Genomic DNA, 25,630 nt, shown 5'->3' on the forward strand with positions numbered 1-25,630 from the left:
TAATTAAAAATGATCATGATTTATTTGAAAATGATACGTCTTTACTGAAAAATAATAAGTCTAAACTTGAGATTAACAATGTGTCTTTTCCTAATACAAAACAAGAAATAGCATGTACATTAATTTAAAATGACCATAATTTATTTGAAAATGACACGTCTTTACTGAAAAATGATACGTCTAAACTTGAGATTAACAATGTGTTTTTCCTTATACATAACAAGAAATAGCATGTACATTAATTAAAAATGACCATAATTTATTTGAAAATGACACGTCTTTACTAAAAAATGACAAGTTTAAACTTGAGATTAATAATGTGTCTTTTCTTGATACATAACAAGAAATAACATGTACATTAATTAAAATGACTATAATTTATTTGAAAATGATACGTTTTTACTGGAAAAATAACAAGTTTAAACTTGATATTAACAAAACAATTTTTTTTAATACATAACAAGAAATAACATGTATATTCCTAGGTAAATTGTTGTCATTTTTCACTAAAAGCATGTCATTTTCCAGTAAAGACGTGTCATTTTTAAATAAATTATGGTCATTTTTAATTAATATACATGCTATTTCTTGTTATGTATCAGGAAAAGACACATTGTTAATCTCAAGTTTAGACTTGTCATTTTCCAGTAAAGACTTGTCATTTTCAAATAAATTACGATCATTTTTAATTAATGTACATGCTACTTCTTGTTATGTATCAAGAAAAATTGTTTTGTTAAATATCAAATTTAGATTTGTTATTTCTCATTAAGACTTATCATCCTTAGGTAAATTGTTGTCATGGGTTGGAGTCACAGTAAAAAAATCAACTTACATTTTGTTTGCATTACCCACCACACTGGTGTTCGTGCTTGCCGGCGACTGCTGCTGGCCATCGGCCATCGGTAAGGGGCTGAGCTTTTTTTTAAAAAAAAAAAAAAAGACAGAGTATTTTTGTCATTTTACTGAATTTTAAAATTTTAATTTGAGAAGGATTTCTCTCTCTGTCATTATATTTTCTTAACTTTCCAAATTAAAATATCATATATTTTATCTTCTTTATCTATCATTTTTCCTTCTTCGAAAGGGTAAAAACTGAAAATAAAATGAATTGGGCTGTGGCTCATTTCTCTCTCACCCTCATCATCTAAACGCCGGCTCAGAGTCAGACCCCCTTATCCCCCCTTATCCGATTTTCTGCCTCTCTACCATCAATTCCCTAAGCAGGTCTTCGCTTTTATCCCTCCCCTCCTTCCTCTTCCTATGACACTCTCTTGATTGCCCTTTATTCACAAGCGGGCTACGCTTTTCTCATCCGAGTAGTGGTCGACCATAACCACATACGAGGGCCGTAGAATGTCTTGTTTATTGCCACAGTTCAAGTGTCAGCCCGGCACTTTCTCTATCTACTTCAGAGCTCATCCTCATGTTGCTCTTCCCTCCACTCATTCTCACTCGCACTCCCATCTTCGTAAGTTTTCTCTTGTCTTTCTCATTTGACTATACTTTTGATTTCATTGCGATGTATGCTGAACTGGGTTTATCTTAGTTTTGGTTATTTTGTGCGGAGTTTTTAGTTTTCAGTAGTCTGGATTGCCCTTGTTGTTGATATGTGCTACAAAAATTTATTCAAAAGATCACAGTTTATTTCTTTTCGAATCTTTGGGATTTAGATGTATATTGTTCTTGGTCCCTGTCAGTGTTGGTCACTGAAGTTGATAGGCGACATATGGACCAAATTATCATTTTTGAGTTACCGTTGGGTGTTGTGACGATTATGCATTTGTGTTTAGTCTTTTCCCATTTTGACATCAACTGCCGTTTTATCTGTGCTTCTTCAATGCTAAACAAATTTGTTGTGATGGATTGCCTTAATCATATTTCTAAGAAACTTAATCTTGTTAGGCAAGGGTCATTCTCAAGAATCATCAATAATTTAGTTAAATTTCTGAAGAAAGAATGTAAAATTGATGAAGATTTTGAAAGAAAAAAGTGAAGTTTGTTTATTTCTATTGTATATATTTTCTCAAGGATCATCAATAATATAATTATATTTCTGAAGAAAAATGAAAAAAATTGAGGAGCTTGAAACTTGAGAAAGGAAAGCAGTCTTTTTATTTCTACTGATATAAGAAACCATCCAAGGAATTGGAAATTATGCATAGTCTGTGGCACATTAACCTTTGTCTTGTTTTAGAATTCCGTCCTCTAGTTCTGAATCAACTTGTGCCTGGACACTACTATAACGAAATTGCTATTGTGGGCTTGATTCAAGTTACTTGTAGAGAAAATATGGGGAAAGCAGAAACTAGTATTAGTTTTCGTCGTAATTTAAATCTCACATAGTTGATATATGCTAATTAAGGAGGGTCATACATAACTCATTTTACTAAGTTTGATGAAAACTGCAGAGTTACCTCTCTAGCTGTAGTGATTTGCTGAATTGACATTGATTCTGTTATGTTATGACTAGATTAGGTGGACACTTTCTTACCCCTATTGTTCTTTGACTGATTGAATTGATCTGATCAAATTGGTTCAGTTGAGCATTTGTTCACTTCCGTTTTTCGTATCCAGATAATACTTTCCTTGAAGAAACCTGATCTTCTATGATTAAAGCGATATTTTCATTGAATATCTTATTAACAATATTCATGCATTTCTTCAAAACTATTCAAAAGCTGCTGGCGTGAAGAGTGATCACATATGTAGTTTAATTAGCAAGTCAGAAAGGTCCTCTATTTTTTTCTCTGTTTGTTGTAACAGTTACTGCAATTAGATTTTAACATTATGCTTTGTTGGAATTTGAAATATGCAGCAAAAAATAGAGAAACTCTGTCTTTCCAGGCACATTGTCTTTTATCTGCCACATCTCCTTCTACCTCATCATCAACTGGATTGGCAGCAATTCTCAGTTTGGAAAAGTTGGCATTAACTCCCGTAGATGGTAATTCTGACTCAGTCACTGCAACCAGACCTTGGACATATATTGGTACAACTGGTCCACCCACAGAGGTTAGATTACACAATTATATTTTGACATAATAATTATATCAGTTCCGTGGTTGCCTGATCGACACATAATGTTACATGCGCTGAAAGTGATCTATTCCTAGTAGTGTGCATTTGAGGTGTTTAATGGACAAACTAGTTCAAGTTATTTGTGCATGCACACCTAATGATGTTGAAGTGCAACGTGATATACTATGATTGGATTTGTCTTGTGTACTGTTGCATTAGTATTATACTCTAATAAAGTTGAGAAACATTAAGTACCAATTTTTATTAATTTTTTTGGGCCATATGCAATTGAATTTCACTATTTGCTTGATTTTTTGGTAAATAAAATTTCTCTCGCTTTATCAATCACTCTTCATTTTGGTTTGTGTTAACCACTGTTGTTGTGAAATGTAAACTTTTCTAGTTTTCTTATATGCAGGTTAGTTGATATTTAATTTGAGAGTTTTGACCAAGTCCTTAATTTTGGAGTATTTCCAAATTTTTTAAGTCATGCAAAATGTTTTATATATATATATATATATATATATATATATATAATATATATAACTTTCCAGTAGCTAATTAGCTTTGTGCTATTACTCAGGCAAGCTTTAAAGCAACTTTAGCTACAGAATCTCTTATTACTAGCGAAGAGGCTGTAATAGCTGCTGCTGCTTCTGAAGCTGTTGCCCTTGCTAAAGCAGCTTTGAAGGTTGCGAAGGATGCAGCTATGCTAGCCAAAAATAAGTCCCCAGCAGGATCGGAGTATAAACCGTCTATTTCTTCCAAACCCGATAACTTACTTCTTAAATGGGTTCAACGTATGGAAGCTGAAGATGGTCTAGTGGGAAGGTCCATGGGCACTGAAGCAGAGACAATGCGAGACGGTAGCATAAATAATAATGAAGAGGAGTCTGATGATGTGGAACTGACAAATGAAGAACTCGAGCATCTGGAGGAACAGCTTTTTGGCACTATAGCTGTTAGGTCAAAGCGCCAAACTGAATGAAAAGCTAGAAGAGCCTGGGCAGCTGAGAGGGCTTCCGCAAATATTCTATCTTTCAAGTCTGGATCTTGTAGCCGTAAAAAACGTGCTGCTATGCATGAAGTAGACTATACTGATGCATTATGATATTTAAGAGCAACAACAAGCACAACTAAACTTCTTAGTCCAACTGAAGAACTTGAGCTATCTGAAGGAATACAGGTGTGATATGGTGATGTTCATGTCTATGATGCTAATCCCTTAATATTTAGCAGATGATCTTCATGGAGCTGTTTCGTTTTTCTTTTTTTCTTTTTTTAATGTGTCTTGGGCATCTATGTTAGTTGTCATTCTAGAATTTTCTTGAATTGGACCAGCCTTTTTGAGATATCGTGTTTAGCACCACTAACTAGATCTCTTATCAATTGCTTCAAATACCTTAGATGAGTAGCTATGTCCTAAAGCTGGTTAAATTTCTTTCTAGTTCTTTAAATTTTTACTTGTTGGGCATTTAATGGAATTTAGAAACTGCTACCTCAAAATGAAGAAGATTTTGTTTGCTGCTAAACTTGTCTTAAAGTTCGCGTAGCTGTGTAATGTTCCCTCAAATTTTTTGCTTAATTTTAGTCACACATAGAGGTGTACATTACTTCCTGTGTTATTGAGAATTGAGGATACAGGGAAGCTTTTCAAGCTCTCCCTTTGGTCATCTGTTCTGTAACTGAGAGCAGAAAAGGAAGAAAGAAGTTAAAAAATTATTATTATTATTATTATTATTATTATTATTATTATTATTAATTTAATAATAATAGAGCTATTCATGTAAATATATATCACCATCATAAGATTTCGTGACTTTGTAGAGCTTTCAAGATTTGAAGTCAAAGAATCACTAGAGAACTAGAAGTATCTTTTTCATTGTGGATTAAATTTGTCTATGCATTTTATAGCCTATCTTATTTTCCCTTTATATATTTCAGGACCTACTAAAGTTGGAAAAACTCCAGGATGATCTAGCAGAAAGATGTGGCAGTCCGCCAACATTCGCTCAATGGGCTGCAGCAGCAGAAGTGGATCAGAAAACCTTGAGAAAGCGCTTAAATTATGGCACCTTTTGCAGGGACAAAATGATTAAGAGTAATATAAGGCTTGTCATATCAATTGCTAAAAATTAAGAGTAATATAAGGCTTGTCATATCAATTGCGAAAATATGATAAAATTAATAACGCTATAATGTGTTGAATTTCTTGATGGAATATATGTGTCGCTTCCAATGCCATTATCCTCCGTTGTTATTTGTAGTCATGCTAATTGATCAGTGCTCCCTTTTCTGCTATTCTGTCTTCATAGTTCACAGCTGTTTACTTGGTAAGAGGAATGTTATTAACCGTGTTATGACGCGTGTTCATGGGGTTTCGGAGGGTTTGTACGAGGCAAAATCATATGCTATTAAGGGGTTCCCCGTTGGAGGGGATTCTCGTGCTCAGGATGTGATTACAATGCTTTATAACCATAAATCAAAACATGTTGTCTTCATATGCATATGGAGAATGACGGGTATAGGCAAAACAACTATTGCCAAAGCCATCTTTAACCACATTCAGCGCGCATTGGAGAGTACATGTTTTCTTCCAAATGTCAGGCGACAATGGGAGATGAAAGTTGACCTTGTTTCAGAAATATGTGAAGCGACAGGTATGAGAATAGATAGCACTGAATCAGGAAGCCTCGACTTGAATGAAAGACCTTGCCATAAGAAGGTACTTGTTGTGCTTGACGATGTGGATAAGCTGAAGCAATTGAATACTTTATGTGGAAGGCGTGAGCAATTTGGTGAAGGGAGTATAATCATCATTACAACTAGAGATTCACGTCTACTTTATGACTTTAAAGTGGATGACGTATATTGCATGAAGCTTTTGAGTGAGGAAGAGTCTCTTGAACTTCTCAGTTGGCACGTATTTCAACAAGCATACCCTAAAGAAGACCTCATCGATGTTTGCAAAGAAGTGGCTGCTTTTGTTGAGGGACTGCCACTGGCTCTTGAAGTCATTGCCAATACTTCATCGTACTGGGTTGCGAATGAATGGAAATCCATATTGTGGAAGATGAACAGAGATCTCCCTGATGAAATATACGAGGAACTACGCCAAAGCTTTGACTACTCTTTGAATGATGAAGAGAGAGAAATATTTCTCAATGTAGTTTTATTTTACGTTGGAGAGCCCATGGATGATGTGATGCGTAAGTAGGAGCATAAGTTGGATGGCCGTGGATGTAATGTTAGCACTCGAATAAGAGCCTTGGTGGATCAAAGCCTTGTAACCACTGACGAGGACAACAAACTTGGAATGCATAATCTATTGCAGCTCATGGGAAGACAAATAATATGTGAAACTTCACAAAACGAGCTTGAAAATGAAGGTATGTTATGGTTTTGTGAGGACACATTATGTGCTTCACGTATTATCAAACACGCATGTCAAACACGCATGTTGCCATGATAAATAATATTATTTTTCATAATATTTCTGACATTTTATAATCTTATATTACGATGGTAATTGAACGCGGGAAAAACTTAACTTTATTCAACTAGAGCAGTCGATACATATAGGAGAGGAATATACGATAATCTCGCATATAATCTTATCTAAATCAATCCTAAAATCTAGCCACAACAAATATGGAAGAAATCGTTTAAATTCCTAAATAAAAGGTAGAAAGATAATGCTAAGTAAAAGAACTTGAATTAATCCTGATGGAGTAGGATCATCTCCGGTTTGGACCTAATGAGAATGAGCCCACTTTCAACACTCCCCCTCAAGCTGGCGAATAGATGTTGATCATTCCCAGCTTGCCTGTAAGCTCTTCGAATTTGGCCTTGACAAATGGTTTGGTCATCATGTCTGCAACTTGTCTTCCTATGGAGATGTAAGCCAGATCAACCACTTTGGCCTCTATTTTTTCTTTGATAAAGTGACGGTCAATTTCTACATGCTTCATTCGATCATGTTGAACAGGATTGTTGGCAATTTTTAGGGCTGCCAAGCTGTCGCACCACATCTGAACTGGTGTATTTACTTCAATGCCTAGTTCTCGTAGTAGGCTAACAATCCATATCCCCTCACAAATTCCTAGAGCCAAAGCTCTAAATTCTGATTCTGCTGAGCTCCTTGATACAACTGGCTGTTTCTTGCTTCTCCAAGTAACAAGGTTTCCCCAGACGAATGTACAGTAACCAGTAGTGGAGCGTCTGTCATTAACTGCTCCTGCCCAGTCATCATCGGTGTACACTTCTATGTTTCTACTATCTTCTATGTCAGGTGCCCTCTTGTTTGCATCAGTATATATCTCAACTCCCTTCTGATCTCCCTTCGAGAAGAAGAGACCCTTACCTGGAGTTCTCTTGAGATATCTGAGAATTCGCTCAACCGCCTCCATATGTTCCTTTTGGGGATTGCTTGCAAATTGACTCACAACCCCAACTGCAAATGATATGTCTGGCCTTGTGTGGGATAGATATATTAATTTTCCGACTAACTTCTGGTAGCTTTCTTTGTTCACTGTTTTTCCGTCTGGCTTTATTTCTAGTTTACAATTCTGTTCCATGGGAGTTTCTGCTGGTCTTGCTCCTAACATCCCGGTTTCCTTGAGAAGATCTAGCGTGTACTTCCTTTGAGACAAGTTGATGCCTTTCTGTGATCTGGCAACCTCCAATCCCAGGAAGTACCTTAGGTGGCCTAGATCCTTTACTTCAAATTCTGAGGCTAATTTCCTCTTCAATGCTGCGATTTCATTGTCATCATTCCCTGTTAACACAATATCATCCACATAGACAATTAACACAGTTATTTTATGATCAATGAGTTTGACAAATAGTGTGTGGTCTGTTTGGCACTGTTTGTAGCCAAATCCAGTGACTGCCCGCATAAACCTTCCAAACCACGCTCTTGGTGATTGTTTAAGTCCGTATAGAGACTTGCATAGCCTACATACTTTCCCTTCATTTCTTGGTTCTCTGAGCCCAAGGGGTATTTCCATGTATACTTCCTCTTCCAGGTCGCCATTCAAAAAGGCATTTTTTATATCCAATTGATATAATGGCCAATCCAAGTTTGCGGCTAGTGAGAGCAAAACATTGATAGTGTTGAATTTGGCCACTGGTGCAAAGGTTTCTTGGTAATCTATACCATATGTTTGGGTGAAGCCTTTTGCTACCAACCTGGCTTTGTACTTGTTGGTACTTCCATCTGGATTATACTTTTTAGTAAATACCCATTTACTTCCTACCACGGTTTTTCCTTGAGGCAAATCAACAATATCCCAAGTTCCATTTTTAATCAAGGCCCTTAGTTCTTCCTTAATTGCCAGTTTCCAATTATGGTTAGCTATCGCCTCACTAAATGTTCCTGGGATCTCTTCTCTGTCTATATTGACAACAAAGGTCTTGAATTGAGAGGTGAGTTTGTCATAAGAAACATACCTACTTATCGGGTACCGCGTACAGCTCCTTTTTCCCTTTCTGAGAGCTATGGGCCATTGGAGATCTGCAGGATTAACCTCGAATATGGATTCATGACTTGGCCTTGGAACATTAATGGGGTCTTCACTGGTGGCTGTCTGTTCTTCCTGATTTCCCTGTATCTTACTTATTACTGGCTCAAAAGAAGACTCGGTATAGTTAGGAAGAGGGGAAGTAGGTCTGGTTGTGGTCTCAGGTTGGAATTCTGGTGTGTTAGAGGTAGTTTCTGGTGTGTTGGGTGTGATTTCTATGACTAAAGAGGGTGGTTCAGTAACTTCAGGATCAAGAAAGGTGACATCTAATGATGTTTGGTCATCTAGAGATGTTTGGGTGTTATTGGTAGGATTACTACTCTGCTGTTCAGATTGTTGATCTATCCAGATTGGCCATTCACTACCTCTCTCCCCCTGAATAGGTAATCTGGGATAGAAAGGTAGGTTTTCAAAAAATTTAACATTCATGGTGATATACACTCGCTTTGTGATAGGAGAATAACACTTGTAACCTTTTTGAGTAGGAGAGTATCCTAGAAATATACATTTAATTGATCTAGACTCAAGTTTTCCTTTGTCACCATCAAATACAAATGTTGTACACCCAAAAACACGTGGAGGAAGAGAATGAATGAGATAAGAGTGAGGATAAGTTGCCAAGAATTTTTGAATCGGAGTCTGAAATTTTAAAGTTTTTGATGGCATACGATTGATTAAATATGTAGCAGTAAGCACAGCATCTCCCCAATAAAAATTTGGTACATTTTGACCCAGTAATAGAGATCTAGTTACTTCTAAAAGATGTCAATTTTTGCATTCAGCTACTCCATTTTGTTGGGGTGTATTGGTACAGGACGTTTGATGAAGAATGCCTTTTTCAGTAAAAAAGGTTGTGAGGTGAGAATTAACAAATTCCTTTCCATTATCACTCCGAAAAATCTTAATTGAAGCCTGGAATTGATTTTGGACAAAGGTATAAAAAATTTTAAAAATAGAGAACACCTCAGATTTTTCTTTCATCAAAAATAGCCACGTTAAGCGAGTATGATCATCTATAAATGTTACAAACCATCTGGCCTTAGAAGTAGTAGCGACTCGAGAAGGACCCCAAACATCACTATGAATGAGAGCAAAAGGTTGTGTAGGTGTGTAGGCATGAGATGGGTAAGAAGTACGAGTCTGTTTGGCTAGTTGACACGTTTCGCAATAAAACTGAAAATTCCTTTTATTCATAGAATTTGGAAACAGCAATTTCATGTAATCAATACTTGGGTGTCCAAGTCTAAAATGCCATAACATAAAGTCTTCTTTAGAAGAAAAACTAGAGTTTTAGGAAGTAGATGCAGCCACATATCTCTTAGTTGTAGTTCCTTCAAGGTAGTACAGCCCATTGTGTTCCTTGTTTCGTCCTCTTATGAACATCAGAACATTCCTGGACCATTGTAGATAATTTTTGCCATTCAATCGGTGAGTAATCATCGTCTGCGAGAAGGAGTCGGTAGCTGGAATTATTCCCGTCGAACACGACGCTCCAGTTTGATGACTTCCTCCGGAATCAGCCATCGCGTAGGAGTCTCCTGCAGTTATTGACGGGTTCTGGGTAGAGTCGCTGCCGGTGGTGAAGGTTCGTGGCGGTCCGATCACCGCGTCTCTGAAGGACTGAGCCATTGCTCTGATACCATGATGGTAATTGAACGCGGGAAAAACTTAACTTTATTCAACTAGAGCAATCGATACATATAGGAGAGGAATATACGATAATCTCGCATATAATCTTATCTAAATCAATCCTAAAATCTAGCCACAAAAAATATGGAAGAAATCGTTTAAATTCCTAAATAAAAGGCAGAAAGATAATGCTAAGTAAAAGAACTTGAATTAATCCTGATGGAGTAGGATCATCTCCGGTTTGGGCCTAATGAGAATGAGCCCACTTTCAACATATTATAAACATGCTTATGTCATAGTAATATTTTGATTATATTAATTTAAATAGCAATTTAATTTACTAATATTCTGTATTTTAAAATATATATAATATTCAGCTTACAGGTATGAGGTGTTCTTAAGTTTTAGAGGTGAAGACACTCAGAAAAATTTTACTTCACATCTTTATACAGCTCTATGTAATGCTAGTGTTATTCTGTTCAAAGATGATGTTGAGCTTCACGAAGGAACGTATATAAAAACAGAACTTTTGGAAGCAATTGGAAGTTCAAAAATTGCGATCATCATCTTCTCTGAGGAATATGGTGGATCTAAATGGTGTTTGGAGGAATTGTCAATGATCATAGAGCTTTATGAAACAAATAATAGGACAGTTCTACCTGTGTTTTACCATGTTAGTCCAACACAAATTCGTCATCAAACTTCTAGTTTTGGAGGAGCATTTAATGATCTTGTACAAAAGAATTCACCATCAAAATATCAAGTTTCGGAGTGGAGGAAAGCCCTTACTAATGTTGGGAATCTTAAAGGGACGGTTGTACATAGTTTTAGGTAATTTTTTTTCACTCTTTATTTACTTTTAATTGAGACGCTTAATATGTGTTTATATTATTTGCAAGAATTTCACCATATATTTTTAATTGGAACACGACTCACTTTTATTTCTTCCCTGCGTGGCACCTTTTTAAAAGTTGCATATATTGTAAAATTCTCTGGCATAATTTAGCAAATGTATTCTTTTACTCGCAATTTCTTTGAATATTTTATCAAACTTATAATAGTGGCGTTATGCTAGCCCTCACAATCATGCATGGCTCATTATTGTACAACCAACTAAGCACAAGATATATGCGGTGTCATTAATTGTGTTTCATTCCAATTAATTTTTGTTTTTTTGACTTCTGAATTATTTATATTGTAAGTAATTAACCATATGTGCGTGAACGGATTCTTATTGCAAAATGAAGGCTTCTTTAAGCAAGATTATAAGTGGGTTTAGGCATTACATGAAGCCTTAAGCCAATCAACATTTCCAATTTTATATGTACGAAGAACTTATAAGTCAAGAAGGAAATGAAATTAAAGAATACTTGATCATTTGACAAATATTTGAAGAACAAGAAATGATTTTGTTATCTTTGATTCATTTTAATAAATATGATATTTTGAAATTATTTTATGCTACAGTCGACTTTACTGAGATTTGTTTTAATTACTTAAGGAAAGGTTTAGGGCCCTCTACAAATAATACGCCCTATAAGCTCTTGTATAGATGCCTTATCATTGAATGAAATTACAAGTTTAAATTGCTTTCTCTGGTTTTTCCCAACTTCTTTAAATCATGTAGACAAGTGTGATATTGATTCTTATAATAAATTAATGTGCTCACAGTGAACTGAATTTTGTTTTGCAATGAAACAATCAGTGTTTATTCGTAATATCTACTTTACTCCAAGCACAACATATATAGCTTTCAAACTATTGAATTTATTTATTTGTAATGGTGCGTGTTAAGATATCCAATGCACATTTTCCATTATGCTTATATGATTTGCAGGGACGAGAGTGATTATATTGAAGACATTGTTAGGCAAGTTTGTGATATATTAGACAAGAAAGACTTATTTGTGGCTGAGCACCCAGTAGGATTAGATAATCGTGTACGTGAAGTGATCGCAATGCTCCAAAACCATTCATCTGAAGATACTGTCATGGTTGGGATATGGGGAATGGCGGGTGCCGGCAAAACAACTATTGCCAAAGCCATCTATAATGAAATTGGTCGCAATTTTGAGAGTAGAAGTTACCTCCCAAATATCAGAAAAGTTTGGCGTCAAAAAAATGGTAAAGAGCACTTGCAAAACAAACTTCTTTCTGAAATATGCAAGCCAACAAAAATGAAGATAAACAGCATCGAATCAGGAATGATCACTTTGAAGGATAGACTTAGACATAAAAAGGCGCTGGTTGTGCTTGATAATGTGGATAAGCTGGCCCAACTAAAAGCTCTAGCTGGAAGTGGTGACTGGTTTAAACCAGGAAGTATAATAATCATCACAACTAGAAATCAAAGTTTACTCCCTAAAAAGGATTGTTGCGTTTATATGATGAAGAATTTGGATAAAGGGGAATCTGTTGAGCTGTTTAACTGGCATGCATTTAAACAAGAAAGTCCCAAGGATGATTTCATTCACCTTTCAAGAGATATAGTTGTATACTGTGGGGGACTTCCATTCGCTCTTGAGGTCCTAGGCTCTTGTTTATTTGGCGAAGAAGTGGAAGAATGGAAGAGTGTATTGAGTAAACTTAAAAAAATTCCCAACAGCAAGATACACAAGAAGCTAAAAATAATCTATGATGGTTTAGATGATTTGGAGAAAGAAATATTCCTCGATATATGTTGCTTCTTTATTGGGATGGACAAAACTGAAATGACACACATATTAAATGGCTGTAGATTTTTTGCTGACACTGGAATCAAAAGGCTTTTGGAGCGAAGCCTTATGACCATTGATGAGAAGAACAAGCTTGTTATGCATGATTTGCTGCGGGACATGGGAAGAGAAGTAATTCGTCAACAATCTAAAATGGAGCCTGGGAATAGAAGCAGGGTATGGTTTCATAAGGAAGCACGAGCTGTATTATTAGAACACATGGTAGGAACTTTTATATCCAATATTTAAAACTCATTTTGTACTCACACTTCTCTATGAGCATGATAATGACATATATGTTTCTATGTTTGTGTGTCAACAAACAAATATGCTTTTATTTTTGTAGGGAACAGAGGCTATTGAAGGAGTATCTTTGAAGTTGTCACAAAGTAAAAAGATGCATTTTCAAATAGAAGCATTTAAGATGATGAAGAGACTCATATTACTTCATCTTGACAATGTACAGCTTAAAGGAGACTACAATTATATTAGTAAAAATCTCAGATGGCTTTGTTGGCATGGCTTTCCCTTAAAATACATTCCTAGCAACTTTTATCAAAAGAAATTAGTTGCTATTGACTTAGAAAACAGCAGTCTTAGAAAAGTCTGGAAGGAATCCCAGGCACGTAAATTAGTTGGCTTTTTGAGCCACAAGTATCAAAGCAAAATTAAAAAATAAAGGGGAAAAAAGGCCAAACTGCTATATGACAAAAAACCTGGTTTCTCTAAAAAATTACCAAAATACTTCAAATTTGTAGCATTATGGTAAATAGTTTATCATAATTTCTTTTTTTCCCCCTAGTATTTGACTCAAGAAGCTTAGTTAATTTGTTGATTCTAGCTTCTAAGTTTATGGATATGTGGAAAATAAAATAGGGACTTGGGACGTGTAAATATATTACTCTACTTTTCATTGGGTTTTATATTTTGCAGCCTTCTTGATAGTTCTTATATCTTAGATCCCCCCACCTATATATAGCATATGAATGAATTTTCCCTTGCTATTATTGAAGAATAAAGCTACTAGATTTTCTTTAATTCAAATTTGCTTTATGTTGAAATATGTGTTACTTTTTCTAGATTAAGTAACTGATATACAATATGCTTTTTCTTTCAAGAGTTAATTTTCAATTGATTGAAAACAATGTTTACACTCAAGAGTCTTTAGTTTAGGTGAATGATTTTACATATCATTCCCATGTGTTTTATTATTTAAATTTCTCAGGATGTTCGTTTACTTCCCTTTTAAAATATGTTTTCTTTGTAGAAATTGAAGAGGTTAAAAATCCTCAATCTCAGCCACTCTCCTTACTTGAAGCAAACTCCTGATTTTTCAAAAATACCAAATCTTGATAAGTTGATCCTCAAAGACTGTCAAAGATTGTCCACGATAGATGATTCTATTGGGCGTCTTCATAAACTTCTTCTACTAGATTTGGAGGATTGTGTTGGCCTTCATAGTCTCCCAAGAAGCATTTACAGATTAAAATGCTTAAAAACTCTCATTCTTTCTGGTTGTAAGAATATTGACAAGCTAGAGGAGGACATAGAGCAAATGGAATCTTTGACAACTCTAGTTGCTCCTACAATAAAGCGAGTGCCTTACTCTTTGGTGAGATTAAAAAGCATTTTAAATCTATCTATTTATGGTCATGAAGGATCAGCACATTGTGTGATTCCTTCTCTCTACGAATCTTGGATGTCCCCAACAAATAATCCACTACCTCTTATTCCATGGCATATGGGCATGCCATCATCAATTTTGGGGGATGTGCTAAACAGTATTCATAGTCCTCCAACAATCCCAAGTACTGTACCAAAGCAACAAAGTCTTTTGTTGGAAGCTGGATTGGAGATTTCTGATTCCTTGTTTGCCACAAATTGTATGGACATCTCGATACTTAAGAATTGCTTGGAACATCTTTTAATTAACATTGGAAAGAATTCTCAAGCCTTTTGTACGCTTTCGAAGAAGATTTCATAGGTTCTGTCTCTCTCTCTCTCTAGATTTTTTGAAAAGGATTTCTACGTGCATAATTATATAGTTAAATTAGAGGTTATGTTTCTCTTACTGTGCAGGGATCGAATCTTACAAAGTATGGTGATGACTGTATTCTTCCTAGTGATAATTATCCCTATTGGCTAACATTCAAAGGTGAAGGAGCTTTTGTAAAATTTAAAGTGCCTCCAGTTAATGGTCATGATCATTTAAAAGGGATGACTATTTGTTGTGTATATATCCCCTCAAGAGATTTTGATGACAAGGCATGTGAATCTTGTATAATTTACTTAATGATCATAAATTATACGAAGACAACTACTTTGCTCTACACAGAAGACAAACTAAAATTCTTAGAAGAAGCAGAGATGAAAGAAATAATATCTAATCTAGAATGTGATGACCAAGTGGAGGTGAAAGCAGTTTTTGGGAATGGATTCACTATGAAGAACACAACTGTCTACTTGATATATAATGAGTCATTTGATGAACAAATAGAGCCTTTAACATTTGAAGCTGTAAGTTTAACCGGCACCAAACACAATTGTGAGGAGGAGTACGAGGCCCATCAATATACCAGACCTAGAAAGGCAATGAAGATTTGAAATTTGGAAACTTTCTTCCATTTTTTTCTGCAACACTTTCTCTTGGGTGTTTTTCTAGCCACAACACTTTTTATGAAGTCAATATGTCATTTTAGAATTAAAACTAATCTATATGTATGATTGTACATAAATGATTATATTCTCCCATTTGCAGCTCTCTTTTTCCAGATAACTTGGGGTGATATCCTTTTTTCCTCTTCCCTTCCTATTCTTGGCAAAAATGAAGAAAGAATTGTATTAAAAATATAAGAAATGAAACCAACTAGTTTTTGTTTAACTTGTTATTGAAGATTGATATTGTTATGCTACTGCTAAGAATAATGACTCTACAATGTTAAAAAACCTTGTAGAATAGTGGCCAGAAGCAGTGGCAGGGCCATATTGGCTATGACATTAAAAATGGAGAAAGCACAGTGTTTTGAGATATAGGTTGGGGCAAAAGCAAGAGACAAGTCTGGAATTGCTGATGTCTTCTTGCTAAGGGGTCGTCATCTGTGCTATAATCACTCTTTTTATATAATGAGAGCTTAACCAACATAATTGCAAGATAAATCAAAAACAGACAATCCTGTACTCTTATATACATATACATATATATATATATCTATGACAAGTCTCAGAATTATAATACTAAGAGATGAAGAAGACCAGAAGCATTAACAAATAAGATGGAAAACTACGCGCTACAGGAAGGGAATAGGGAAACTCCAGAGTCATAGGGACAATGGCTAGAGGGAGGAGAGAAAAACAACAGAGAGAAATCTCCATAATTAGCTTCACTGCTACAAGCCCCAATCTCTCTCCATCTAGACACCCCAATGGCTTGTTCCATGTTAGTCCACTCTTCATAAACCCAATTATCGCATCTTGTGGTTTATTAGTCTCAGGTTCAGAGTCATAAGCTTATTTTATGTTCAGCCCATTCATTACAATCTGGCAACTATACTCCTAGGGCAACATTACACATTTATCAGTTGCTAATGTGCTTGGCGTAGTGTTGTTTTATCCTATCTCTTTTCATCATTTTATTTTTACTTACTTGGACGCAGAATATATATTAAGTCAAGATTGGTTGGTTCCAACTTATAAGGGTATAGCATTTGATGGCTTTTAATTTCTGGATGAAGATGAGATGAAAGAGGACAGCATTTGGGTACAAGCATTGTAGTAGTCATTTGCAGAAGACAAAGTTCACCAGTCTGTTAGTCGCTGCCAAAGATGAATTTTACACTTCTACTTTTCTTTTGGGTCTCCTTTCAGTTCATAACCTTTATTTTGGAATTGAGCACTGAGATCTCCTTGTTGGCTGTGACTATGCGCTTCAGCGAAGATGTGTAAGCATTCTATTCCGAGTCTTATAATTTGGGAAGACAAGGAAACTCTCAAAAACATACCTATTCATCAGAGCACTACGCTATAATTATGACATTAGTTATTGAGGTTCTGGCATTTAGAATCTAACGTTGCCAATTATTTATGACATGATTGAACTATGGTCATATGACCTCCTTTGTTTTCTTTCCAGCACAAGGTTTCGTTATTATTTGTGGAAGCCATATTCACTACCTGCGTCTTTGTATTTTTTCTAGATGTAGGGGGTGTTTGGCAAAACCAAAACCTAGGTTTCAGAATCATTTTTCCGCAAAACGAGGTAACTTCCTCCACATATTTACTTCGTAATCCGTAAAAGAACTTCTGAAACCATGATTTAGTTTCTATCCAAAGACCCCTGTAGTCTATGTAACCTCTTGGGTTTTGACTATTTTCCTCGAAGGATTGAAAGTGAGTATCTTTTTGACACCTCTGTAGCTACATATTCGTGCTCATCACTTTCTTTCTTTATTAATAATTCATCTGAGGATGAGCCTCGGAGCAATAGTAAGGCTGCAGGCATGTATTCCTAGAGATCATAGGCTCAAATCTTGAAAACAGTCATCCATGGATTGGCATATGTATGGCGCGATGGGACCACTCCCCTTTTGGTTCAGTATGAGCCCATCTTGAGGGTGAAGTCAAACTTATAGCTAGGCTGGACTTTATCGCTTCCCTGTCAGGACTTCTCGTTGACAGAGGACAATGACACGGGGCGTGATATATGTAGTTTAAGTAGCTTCTCACTTTTTAGGATAAAGTTTATTATTGTTGATATACTTGGTACTCCTCCGGTCTTTATTATAAGATCCAATTTGACTTTTTATTTGGTCCTAATTATAAGACCCAATCCATTTTCTCTTTTATATTTATGCATTTTTTTTCCAAAATAATCCTTCTAATAGTGATAGTTTTAGCCAATATACTTAATTAGCAATGATATTTTAGGAATAACAACACTTATTTATAATAAATAACCAACTTAACTTACTTCCTTAATCTCCTCAAATAAGTCAATTGGGTCTTATAATTAGGACTCGAGGAGTATTATGAGATGTAGTCTATAATGAGTACTCCTCCGATCCTAAATATAAAACTTCTTTTATAGTGAAAATTACACTATAAAAGGAGTCTTATATTTAAAATCAGAAAAGTAACTTGCAAAGATATCGAGTGGAGTGACTGTTCGAATTCAAAGAGAAAATTGTAAGGATAGAAAGTACAATCAAACTAAAACAATTACATTATCATGAAACAACTATGAGGTCAATCAGATTATAAGGTTTTTCTGTTGAGCCATGTAAGATTATACAAGTAAAGACCAAACAAATTGTCAAAAAGACAAAGAAAAGGACCGAATCTGACAAAAATAAATTTTTTTGGTTGAGATTTTCATCTCATAAAATAAAAGTCTAGAAAAAACAAACTCAAAGTAATAGGGGAGTGAAAATTTTTCAGGAAAATTGGGGGGAATTTTTATGGTGAAAATAACCAAAATCATTGTGTGGATAAAATTCACAAAGCATTTGTACTTTTTGCGCACATCAACCTATTAGCTGCTCTTTACCAATAAAATTTTCAGCGGAATTTTTTTTCCAATTTTCCTGATTTTTTTTTTCAAAGAATGAATTTGGAGGGTTAATGTGTAAATTTTTTTTGAAAATTTTCACTCAGGAATATTAGGCACTTGAAATTTTTTTTTTTTGGTGAATTTGCTTAGAAGTTTAAAATCATGACTATTATTTTATACTGTTAAAAATGTTCAACAATAGATGTTAATTTTTTAATAGTAAGAAATAATATTCCTATGATTTTAAACAAACAAGGCAAATTTGTATTTAAAAATTTTTTCAGCTGTCCGATATTTCTAAATAAAAACTTTAAGAATAAATTTGTTTCTTAATTTGTAACTCTCCCACAACATCATTATATACAAGTTTAATGGTTAATATTCAAATCTGAATTGAAGAGCCCTGGATTAAAAAACCACAAGTTACATTTCATGTGCTCATGCGATAATAATCTGTAAAATAAATTTTCCACTTTGTAACCAAAAAAGCTCATATTCAAGACCATATGGTAAGGGACTTTCATTGTATTTCAATCCATAAAATATTTGTAATAATTTATTTTTAATATATTGCGGAAAGAAATATATATAGTTATAAAGAAGTGTCTCCATTATTAGAAATTTTAAAAATTTATTCAACCAACGAGAGTTGGTCCAAGTGGTAAGTGGCTTGGTACCGTTTAAGCGAGGTCTCGAGTTCGAGCCTCAGCGAATGCAGAAACCCGTTGGGAGACTCACCCACCACAGCCAGTGTAATCAGAACAAATTTCCGGTGAACTTGTTATTCTTGAAAAGGGTAAAAACTGAAAATAAATGAATTGGGCTGTGTCTCTTTTCTTTCTCATCCTCATCATCTAAACACCGGCTCAGACGCCCTTATCCGATTTTTTGCCTCTCTACCATCGATTCCCTGCACAAGTCTTCTCTTTTATCCCTCCCCTCCTTCTTCTTCCTCTTCCTATGACACTCTCTCGATTGCCCTTTATTCACAAGCGGGCTACGCTTTTCTCTTCCGAGTAGTGGTGGAGCACTACCACATACGAGGGCCGTAGAATGTCTTGTTTATTGCCGCAGTTCAAGTGTCAGCCCGACACTTTCTCTATCCACTACAGAGCTCATCCTCATGTTTCTCTTCTCTCCACTCATTCTCACTCGCACTCCCATCTCCGTAAGTTTTCTCTTGTCTTTCCCATTTGACTATACTTTTGATTTCATTGCGATGTATACTGAACTGGGTTTATCGTAGTTTTGGTTATTTTGTGAGGACTTTTTACTTTTCAGTAGTCTGCATTGCCCTTGTTGTTGATATGTGCTACAAAAATTTATTCAAAAGAACACAGCTTGTTCCTTTCTGAATCTTTGGGACTTAGATGTATATTATTCTTAGTCCCTGTTTGTTCACTGAATCGTGAAGTTGATATGCGACATATGGAACAAATTATCATTTTTGAGTTACCGTTGGGTGTTGTGACAATTATGCATTTGTGTTTAGTCTTTTCCCATTTTGACATCAACTGCCGTTTCAATTTGGCTGCAGAAGCCATTTTTCCTTCTTAATTTATCTGTGCTTCTTCAATGCTAAACAGATTTGTTGTGATGGATTGCCTTAATCATATTTCTAAGAAACTTAATCTTGTTAGGCAAGGGTCATCTTCAAGAATCATCAATAATTTAGTTAAATTTCTGAAGAAAAAATTGAAAATTGATGAAGAGTTTGAGAGAAAAAAGTGAAGTTTGTTTATTTCTATTGTATATATTTTCTCAAGGATCATCAATAATTCAATATTCAATAATATAATTATATTTCTGAAGAAAAATGAAAAAATTGAAGAGCTTGAAACTTGAAAAAGGAAAGCAAAGTCTTTTTATTTGTACTGATATAAGAAACCACCCAAGGAATTGGAAATATGTATAGTCTATGGCACATTAACCTTTGTGTTGTTTTAGAATTCCATCCTCTAGTTCTGAATCTACTTGTGCCAGGACAATAATATAACGAAATTGCTATTGTGGGTTTGATTCAAGTTACTTGTAGAGAAAATATAAGGAAAGCACAAACTAAAATTACTTTTCGTCATAATTTAAATCTCACATAGTTGATATATGCTAATTAGGGAGAGTCATACATAACTCATTTTACCAAGTTTGATGAAAACTGCAGAGTTACCTCTCTAGCTGTAGTGATGCGCTGACTTGCTATTGATTCTGTTGTGTTATGGCTAGATTAGCTGGAAACTTTCTTACCCTTATTGTTCTTTGATTGAATTGATCTGATCAAATTGGTTCAGTTGAGCATTTGTTCACTTCCGTTTTTCGTATCCAGATAATACTTTCCGTGAAGAAACCTGGTCTTCTATAATTAAAGCGATATTTTCACTTGAATATCTTATTAACAATATTCATGCATTTCTTCTAAACTGTTCAAAAGCTGCTAGCGTGAAGGGTGATTACATATATAGTTTAATTAGCAAGTCAGAAAGGTCCTCTATTTTTTTCTCTGTTTGTTGTAACAGTTACCGCAATTAGATTTTAACATTATGTTTTGTTGGAATTTGAAATATGCAGCAAAAAATAGAGAAACTCTGTGTTTCCAGGCACATTGTCTTTTATCTGCCACACCTCCTTCCACCTCATCATCAACTGGATCAGCAGCAATTCTCAGCTTGGAAAAGTTGGCATTAGCTCCTATAGATGGTAATTCTGACTCAGTCACTGCAACCAGACCTTGGACATATAGTGGTACAACTGGTCCACCCACAGAGGTTAGATTACGCAATTATATTTTGACATAATAATTATATCAATTCCATGATTGCCTGATCAACACATAATACATGCGCTGAAAGTGATCTATTCCTAATAGTTTGCATTTGAGGTGTTTAATGGACAAACCAGTTCAAGTTATTTAATGATGTTGAAGTGCAACGTGATATACTGTAATTGGATTTGTCTTGTGTACTGTTGCATTAGTTTTATTCTCTAATAATGTTGAGAAACATTAAGTACCAATTTTTATTAATTTTTTTGGGCCATATGCAATTGAATTTCACTATTTGCTTGATTTTTTGGTAAATAAAATTTCTCTCGCTTTATCAATCACTCTTCATTTTGGTTTGTGTTAACCAGTGTTGTTGTGAAATGTAAACTTTTCTAGTTTTCTTATATGCAGGTTAGTTGATATTCAATTTGAGAGTTTGACCAAGCTCTTAATTTTGGAGTATTTCCAAAGATTTTAAGTCATGCAAAATCTTTTAATATATATATATATTTATATATATAACTTTCCAGTAGCTAATTGGCTTTGTGCTATTAATCAGGCAAGCTTTAAAGCAACTTTAGCTGCAGAATCTCTTATTACTAGTGAAGAGGCTGTAATAGCTGCTGCTGCTTCTGAAGCTGTTGCCCTTGCTAAAGCAGCTTTGAAGGTTGCAAAGGATGCAGCTATGCTAGCCAAAAATAAGTCCCCAGCAGAATCAGAGTATAAACCGTCTATTTCTTCCAAACCTGATAACTTACTTCTTAAATGGGTACAACGTATGGAAGCTGAAGATGGTCTAGTGGGAGGGTCCATGGGCACTGAAGCAGAGACAATGCGAGACGGTAGCATAAATAATAATGAAGAGGAGTCTGATGATGTGGAGCCGACAAATGAGGATCTTGAGCATCTGGAGGAACAGCTTTTTGGCACCATAGCTGTTAGGTCAAAGCGCCAAACTGAACGAAAAGCTAGAAGAGCCAGGGCAGCTGAGAGGGCTTCCACAAATATTCTATCTTTCAAGTCTGGATCTTCTAGCCGTAAAAAACGTGCTGCTATGCAAGAAGTAGACTATACTGATCCATTACGATATTTAAGAGCAACAACTAGCACTACTAAACTTCTTAGTCCAACTGAAGAACTTGAGCTATCTGAAGGAATACAGGTGTGATATGGTGATGTTCATGTCTATGATGCTAATCACTTAATATTTAGCAGATAATCTTCATGGAGCTGTTTCTTTTTTCTTTTTTTAATGTATCTTGGGCATCTATTTAGTTGTCATTCTAAATTTTCTCGAATTGCATCAGCCTTTTTGAGATATTGTGTTTAGCATCACTAACTAGATTTCTTATCAGTTGCTTCAAATGATTTACTTTAGATGAGTAGCATGTCCTAAAGTTGGTTAAATTTCTATCTGGTTCTTTTAATTTTTATTTTGCTGGCATTTAATGGAATTTAGAAAGTGCTACCTCAAAATGAAGAAGATTTTGTTTGCTGCTAGACTTGTCTTAAAGTTCTCATAGCTATGTAATGTTTCTCAAATTTTTTGCTTAATTGTAGTCACAGATAGAGGTGTACATTACTTCCTGTGTTATTGAGAATTGAGGATACAGGGAAGCTTTTCAAGCTCTCCCTTTTGTCATCTGTTCTGTAACTGAGCAGAAAAGGAAAACATAAGTTAAAAAATTATTATTATTATTATTATTATTATTAATTTAATAATAATAGAGCTACTTATGTGAAATATATATCACCATCATAAGATTTCGTGACTTTGTAGAGCTTTCAAGATTTGAAGTCAAGGAATCACTAGAGAACTAGAAGTATCTTTTTCATTTTGGATTAAATTTCTCTATTCATTTTATAGCCTATCTTATTTTCCTTTTCTATATTTCAGGACCTACTAAAGTTGGAAAAACTCCAGGATGATCTAGCAGAAAGATGTGGCAGTCCGCCAACATTCGCTCAATGGGCTGCAGCAGCAGGAGTGGATCAGAAAACCTTGAGAAAGCGCTTAAATTATGGCACCTTTTGCAAGGACAAAATGATTAAGAGTAATATAAGGCTTGTCATATCAATTGCTAAAAATTATCAGGGAGCTGGAATGAATCTCCAGGATCTTGTCCAGGTTTTTGTCTCACCAGTATACTCTTATGGTAAATAAATGTTGTCAGAGGTAAATCCCATTTTAGTCCTCAAGAATTACTCAAGTATCATTTTGCTCCCTATAACATTTTGTACCACTTTGTTGTTTGAAAGATTGCTTTTGTTTCAATCCCATGGAACATCTAACTCTTGAATATATAGTATGCCATACTTTCAAGTACTATAATAATACTCAAATTCTTTGAGGGAGCGAATTGAATGTTTGGGTCATCTTTAGTGGACTAAAATAGGAAGTATTTAGAATATCATGTAAAGCATGGTGATGATGACCTTGATGCTTCTAGTAACGAGTATGTTATGCTTTTCCTTATTGACTCACAGGAAGGATGTCGAGGCCTTGTGAGAGGTGCTGAGAAGTTTGATGCTTCAAAGGGTTTTAAGTTCTCCACCTACGCTCACTGGTGGATTAAACAAGCTGTTCGGAAATCACTTTCTGATCAGTCAAGGACAATTCGCTTGCCGGTGTGTAATCTGTGATTGTTGAATGATTATTACTTTCTTCTTGCCCTTATATCAAAGTAGTTCCTATGCTACACATAACTTCTTGTTCAAATGAATTGATTTGTGTTGTTTTGGACTTACAGTTTCACATGGTGGAGGCATCTTACAGAGTGAAGGAAGCAAGAAAACAATTGTATAGTGAAAATGGAAGACAACCTGATGATGAAGAAATCGCTGAGGCAGCTGGACTATCCATGAAGAGGCTAAATGCTGTTCTTATGACCCCAAAAGCTCCTAGATCACTGGAACAAAAGATTGGGATCAACCAGAATCTTAAACCTTCGGTCTGTCCTCGTCTTATTCAAACTTTTCCCATTCAAATGTCAATACCCTTCTGTCTTTTTGACATGACTTATGTTTTACTATCAAGGAATTTATGAAGAAGGATCTGGAACTTGTACTGGACAGTCTGAATCCGAGAGAGAGGCAGGTGATAAGATGGAGATTCGGCATGGATGACGGAAGAATGAAGACCTTACAAGAGATAGGAGAAATGATGGGGGTGAGTAGGGAAAGAATTAGACAAATAGAGGCCTGTGCTTTTAGGAAACTTAAGAACAAGAGGAGAACCAAGCATTTGCAGCAATATTTGGTTTCCTAACCTTATCAGAAATCAATGTTCAGACCTTATTTGATAGCTTCCCCAGCCGTATGTTTTTCCTCCATTTTTTCTATAGTCTTGAGGAGATAAGTTAAAAAATATAGTATTCATTATAGTAGAGAAGGATGTACACAGAGGTTAATTATTGGTTTAGAGGTTATTCCATTTTTTTTGTGGAATGCTTTGAATCCAAGTATTTGCTTGTAGCCAAGAACTTAAAATTTTTCACTTCTAAAATCTTCCTCTTATCTCCCATGCATAATGAGTGTTTGGATTATGTAATTAACATGCCAAACTAAAATTTTTTAGGCATCAGCTCATCTAATATCTAATACGACAGACTAATTCAAACTTTAGTTGGGTCAAGTTTTAATTGGTGAATCCTTTACTTATGTAGTATTTTTTCCATCATTCATAAGATTGAAACTCATAATCTGGTCTTGGCAAATGAAGAAACTCATAATCAGGTTGAGGTTGTCTCTTGATTAAACGTTCTTGTGACATCGAATTGTATAAAAGGGTAGGCCTGCTTTTTGAATGCATCCTAACAAGACCAAAAGGACAAGATTAATAGGACGCATATGATTTAAATTTTTTAAAGGATTGATTTAATATTTCATCTGGTCCTAATTTGATTTATCAAACTCTCTGCAATTTCAAATATAGGAGTTAAATAAATAATTTACAAAGATTAAAAAAATAATATGCAATGAATGGAGTATGTAAAAAAACTGTAAATTTAGAAGATTGCAGATTAAAATCTTATATTCAAAATAAGATTTTTTTAACCAACTTCTATATTTAAAATAACATGCATGAATTTATTACTCATACATGTTTTTCTTGTTCCCTCACATGAAGCCCAGTCCCATTGCACCAACTCTTGTTTTTGTCTAACTACGTGAATGTCTCCATAATTTGACACAGATTTGACGATAATTTGACTCCTCATTTAAGATCTATAAGAACTTTGTTTTGTCGTTTTATCCTTTGAAACGACATTGCTTATGCCACGTATTTCTACTTTTATTTTTGGCTTAAAAATCTTTATATAGTTTTAACAAAGTTTTTCAATTAAAATACATGAAAATATTACACATACATTATCTGTATAGATCTTTTTTTTATCCATACATTTTTGGGGAATCATATGTCAATAAATTTTAATTAAAA

At 34.9% G+C, this 25,630-nt stretch overlaps 2 protein-coding genes and 1 pseudogene across 2 annotated transcripts; all 3 read left to right on the top strand.

Annotated features, from left to right (window-relative positions):
* The first annotated feature begins 1,337 nt into the window (after positions 1–1,337).
* Positions 1,338–5,160, top strand: LOC114711075 (RNA polymerase sigma factor sigB-like; annotated as a pseudogene).
* A 5,473-nt stretch (positions 5,161–10,633) lies between these two features.
* On the top strand, positions 10,634–12,810 carry LOC114711133 (TMV resistance protein N-like). Its single transcript, XM_028895481.1, has 4 exons — positions 10,634–10,639; positions 10,669–11,003; positions 12,010–12,697; positions 12,778–12,810. The coding sequence occupies exons 1-4, from the start codon at positions 10,634–10,636 to the stop codon at positions 12,808–12,810; spliced, it is 1,062 nt and encodes a 353-aa protein (XP_028751314.1).
* A 6,540-nt stretch (positions 12,811–19,350) lies between these two features.
* LOC114711134 (RNA polymerase sigma factor sigB-like) lies at positions 19,351–24,236 on the top strand. Its single transcript, XM_028895482.1, has 6 exons — positions 19,351–19,599; positions 20,997–21,193; positions 21,749–22,351; positions 23,087–23,317; positions 23,677–23,817; positions 23,940–24,236. The coding sequence occupies exons 1-6, from the start codon at positions 19,485–19,487 to the stop codon at positions 24,234–24,236; spliced, it is 1,584 nt and encodes a 527-aa protein (XP_028751315.1). The 5' UTR covers positions 19,351–19,484.
* Positions 24,237–25,630: the final 1,394 nt, after the last annotated feature.

The sequence above is a fragment of the Neltuma alba genome, unplaced genomic scaffold (assembly GCF_004799145.2).
Source record: "Neltuma alba isolate B1F8T4 unplaced genomic scaffold, ASM479914v2 tig00011277_pilon, whole genome shotgun sequence".
Taxonomy (NCBI): Eukaryota; Viridiplantae; Streptophyta; class Magnoliopsida; order Fabales; family Fabaceae; genus Neltuma; species Neltuma alba.

Bases quoted from the DNA above. Each gene is read 5' to 3' on its own strand.
- LOC114711134 (XM_028895482.1), top strand. From the start codon at position 19,485: ATGTCTTGTTTATTGCCGCAGTTCAAGTGTCAGCCCGACACTTTCTCT. The intron at 19,600-20,996 runs GTAAGTTTTCTC...TGAAATATGCAG, and splicing joins TCACTCGCACTCCCATCTCC to CAAAAAATAGAGAAACTCTG. The intron at 23,818-23,939 runs GTGTGTAATCTG...TTGGACTTACAG, and splicing joins CAAGGACAATTCGCTTGCCG to TTTCACATGGTGGAGGCATC.
- LOC114711133 (XM_028895481.1), top strand. The intron at 11,004-12,009 runs GTAATTTTTTTT...TATGATTTGCAG, and splicing joins ACGGTTGTACATAGTTTTAG to GGACGAGAGTGATTATATTG. The intron at 12,698-12,777 runs GTCCTAGGCTCT...AATTCCCAACAG, and splicing joins GACTTCCATTCGCTCTTGAG to CAAGATACACAAGAAGCTAA.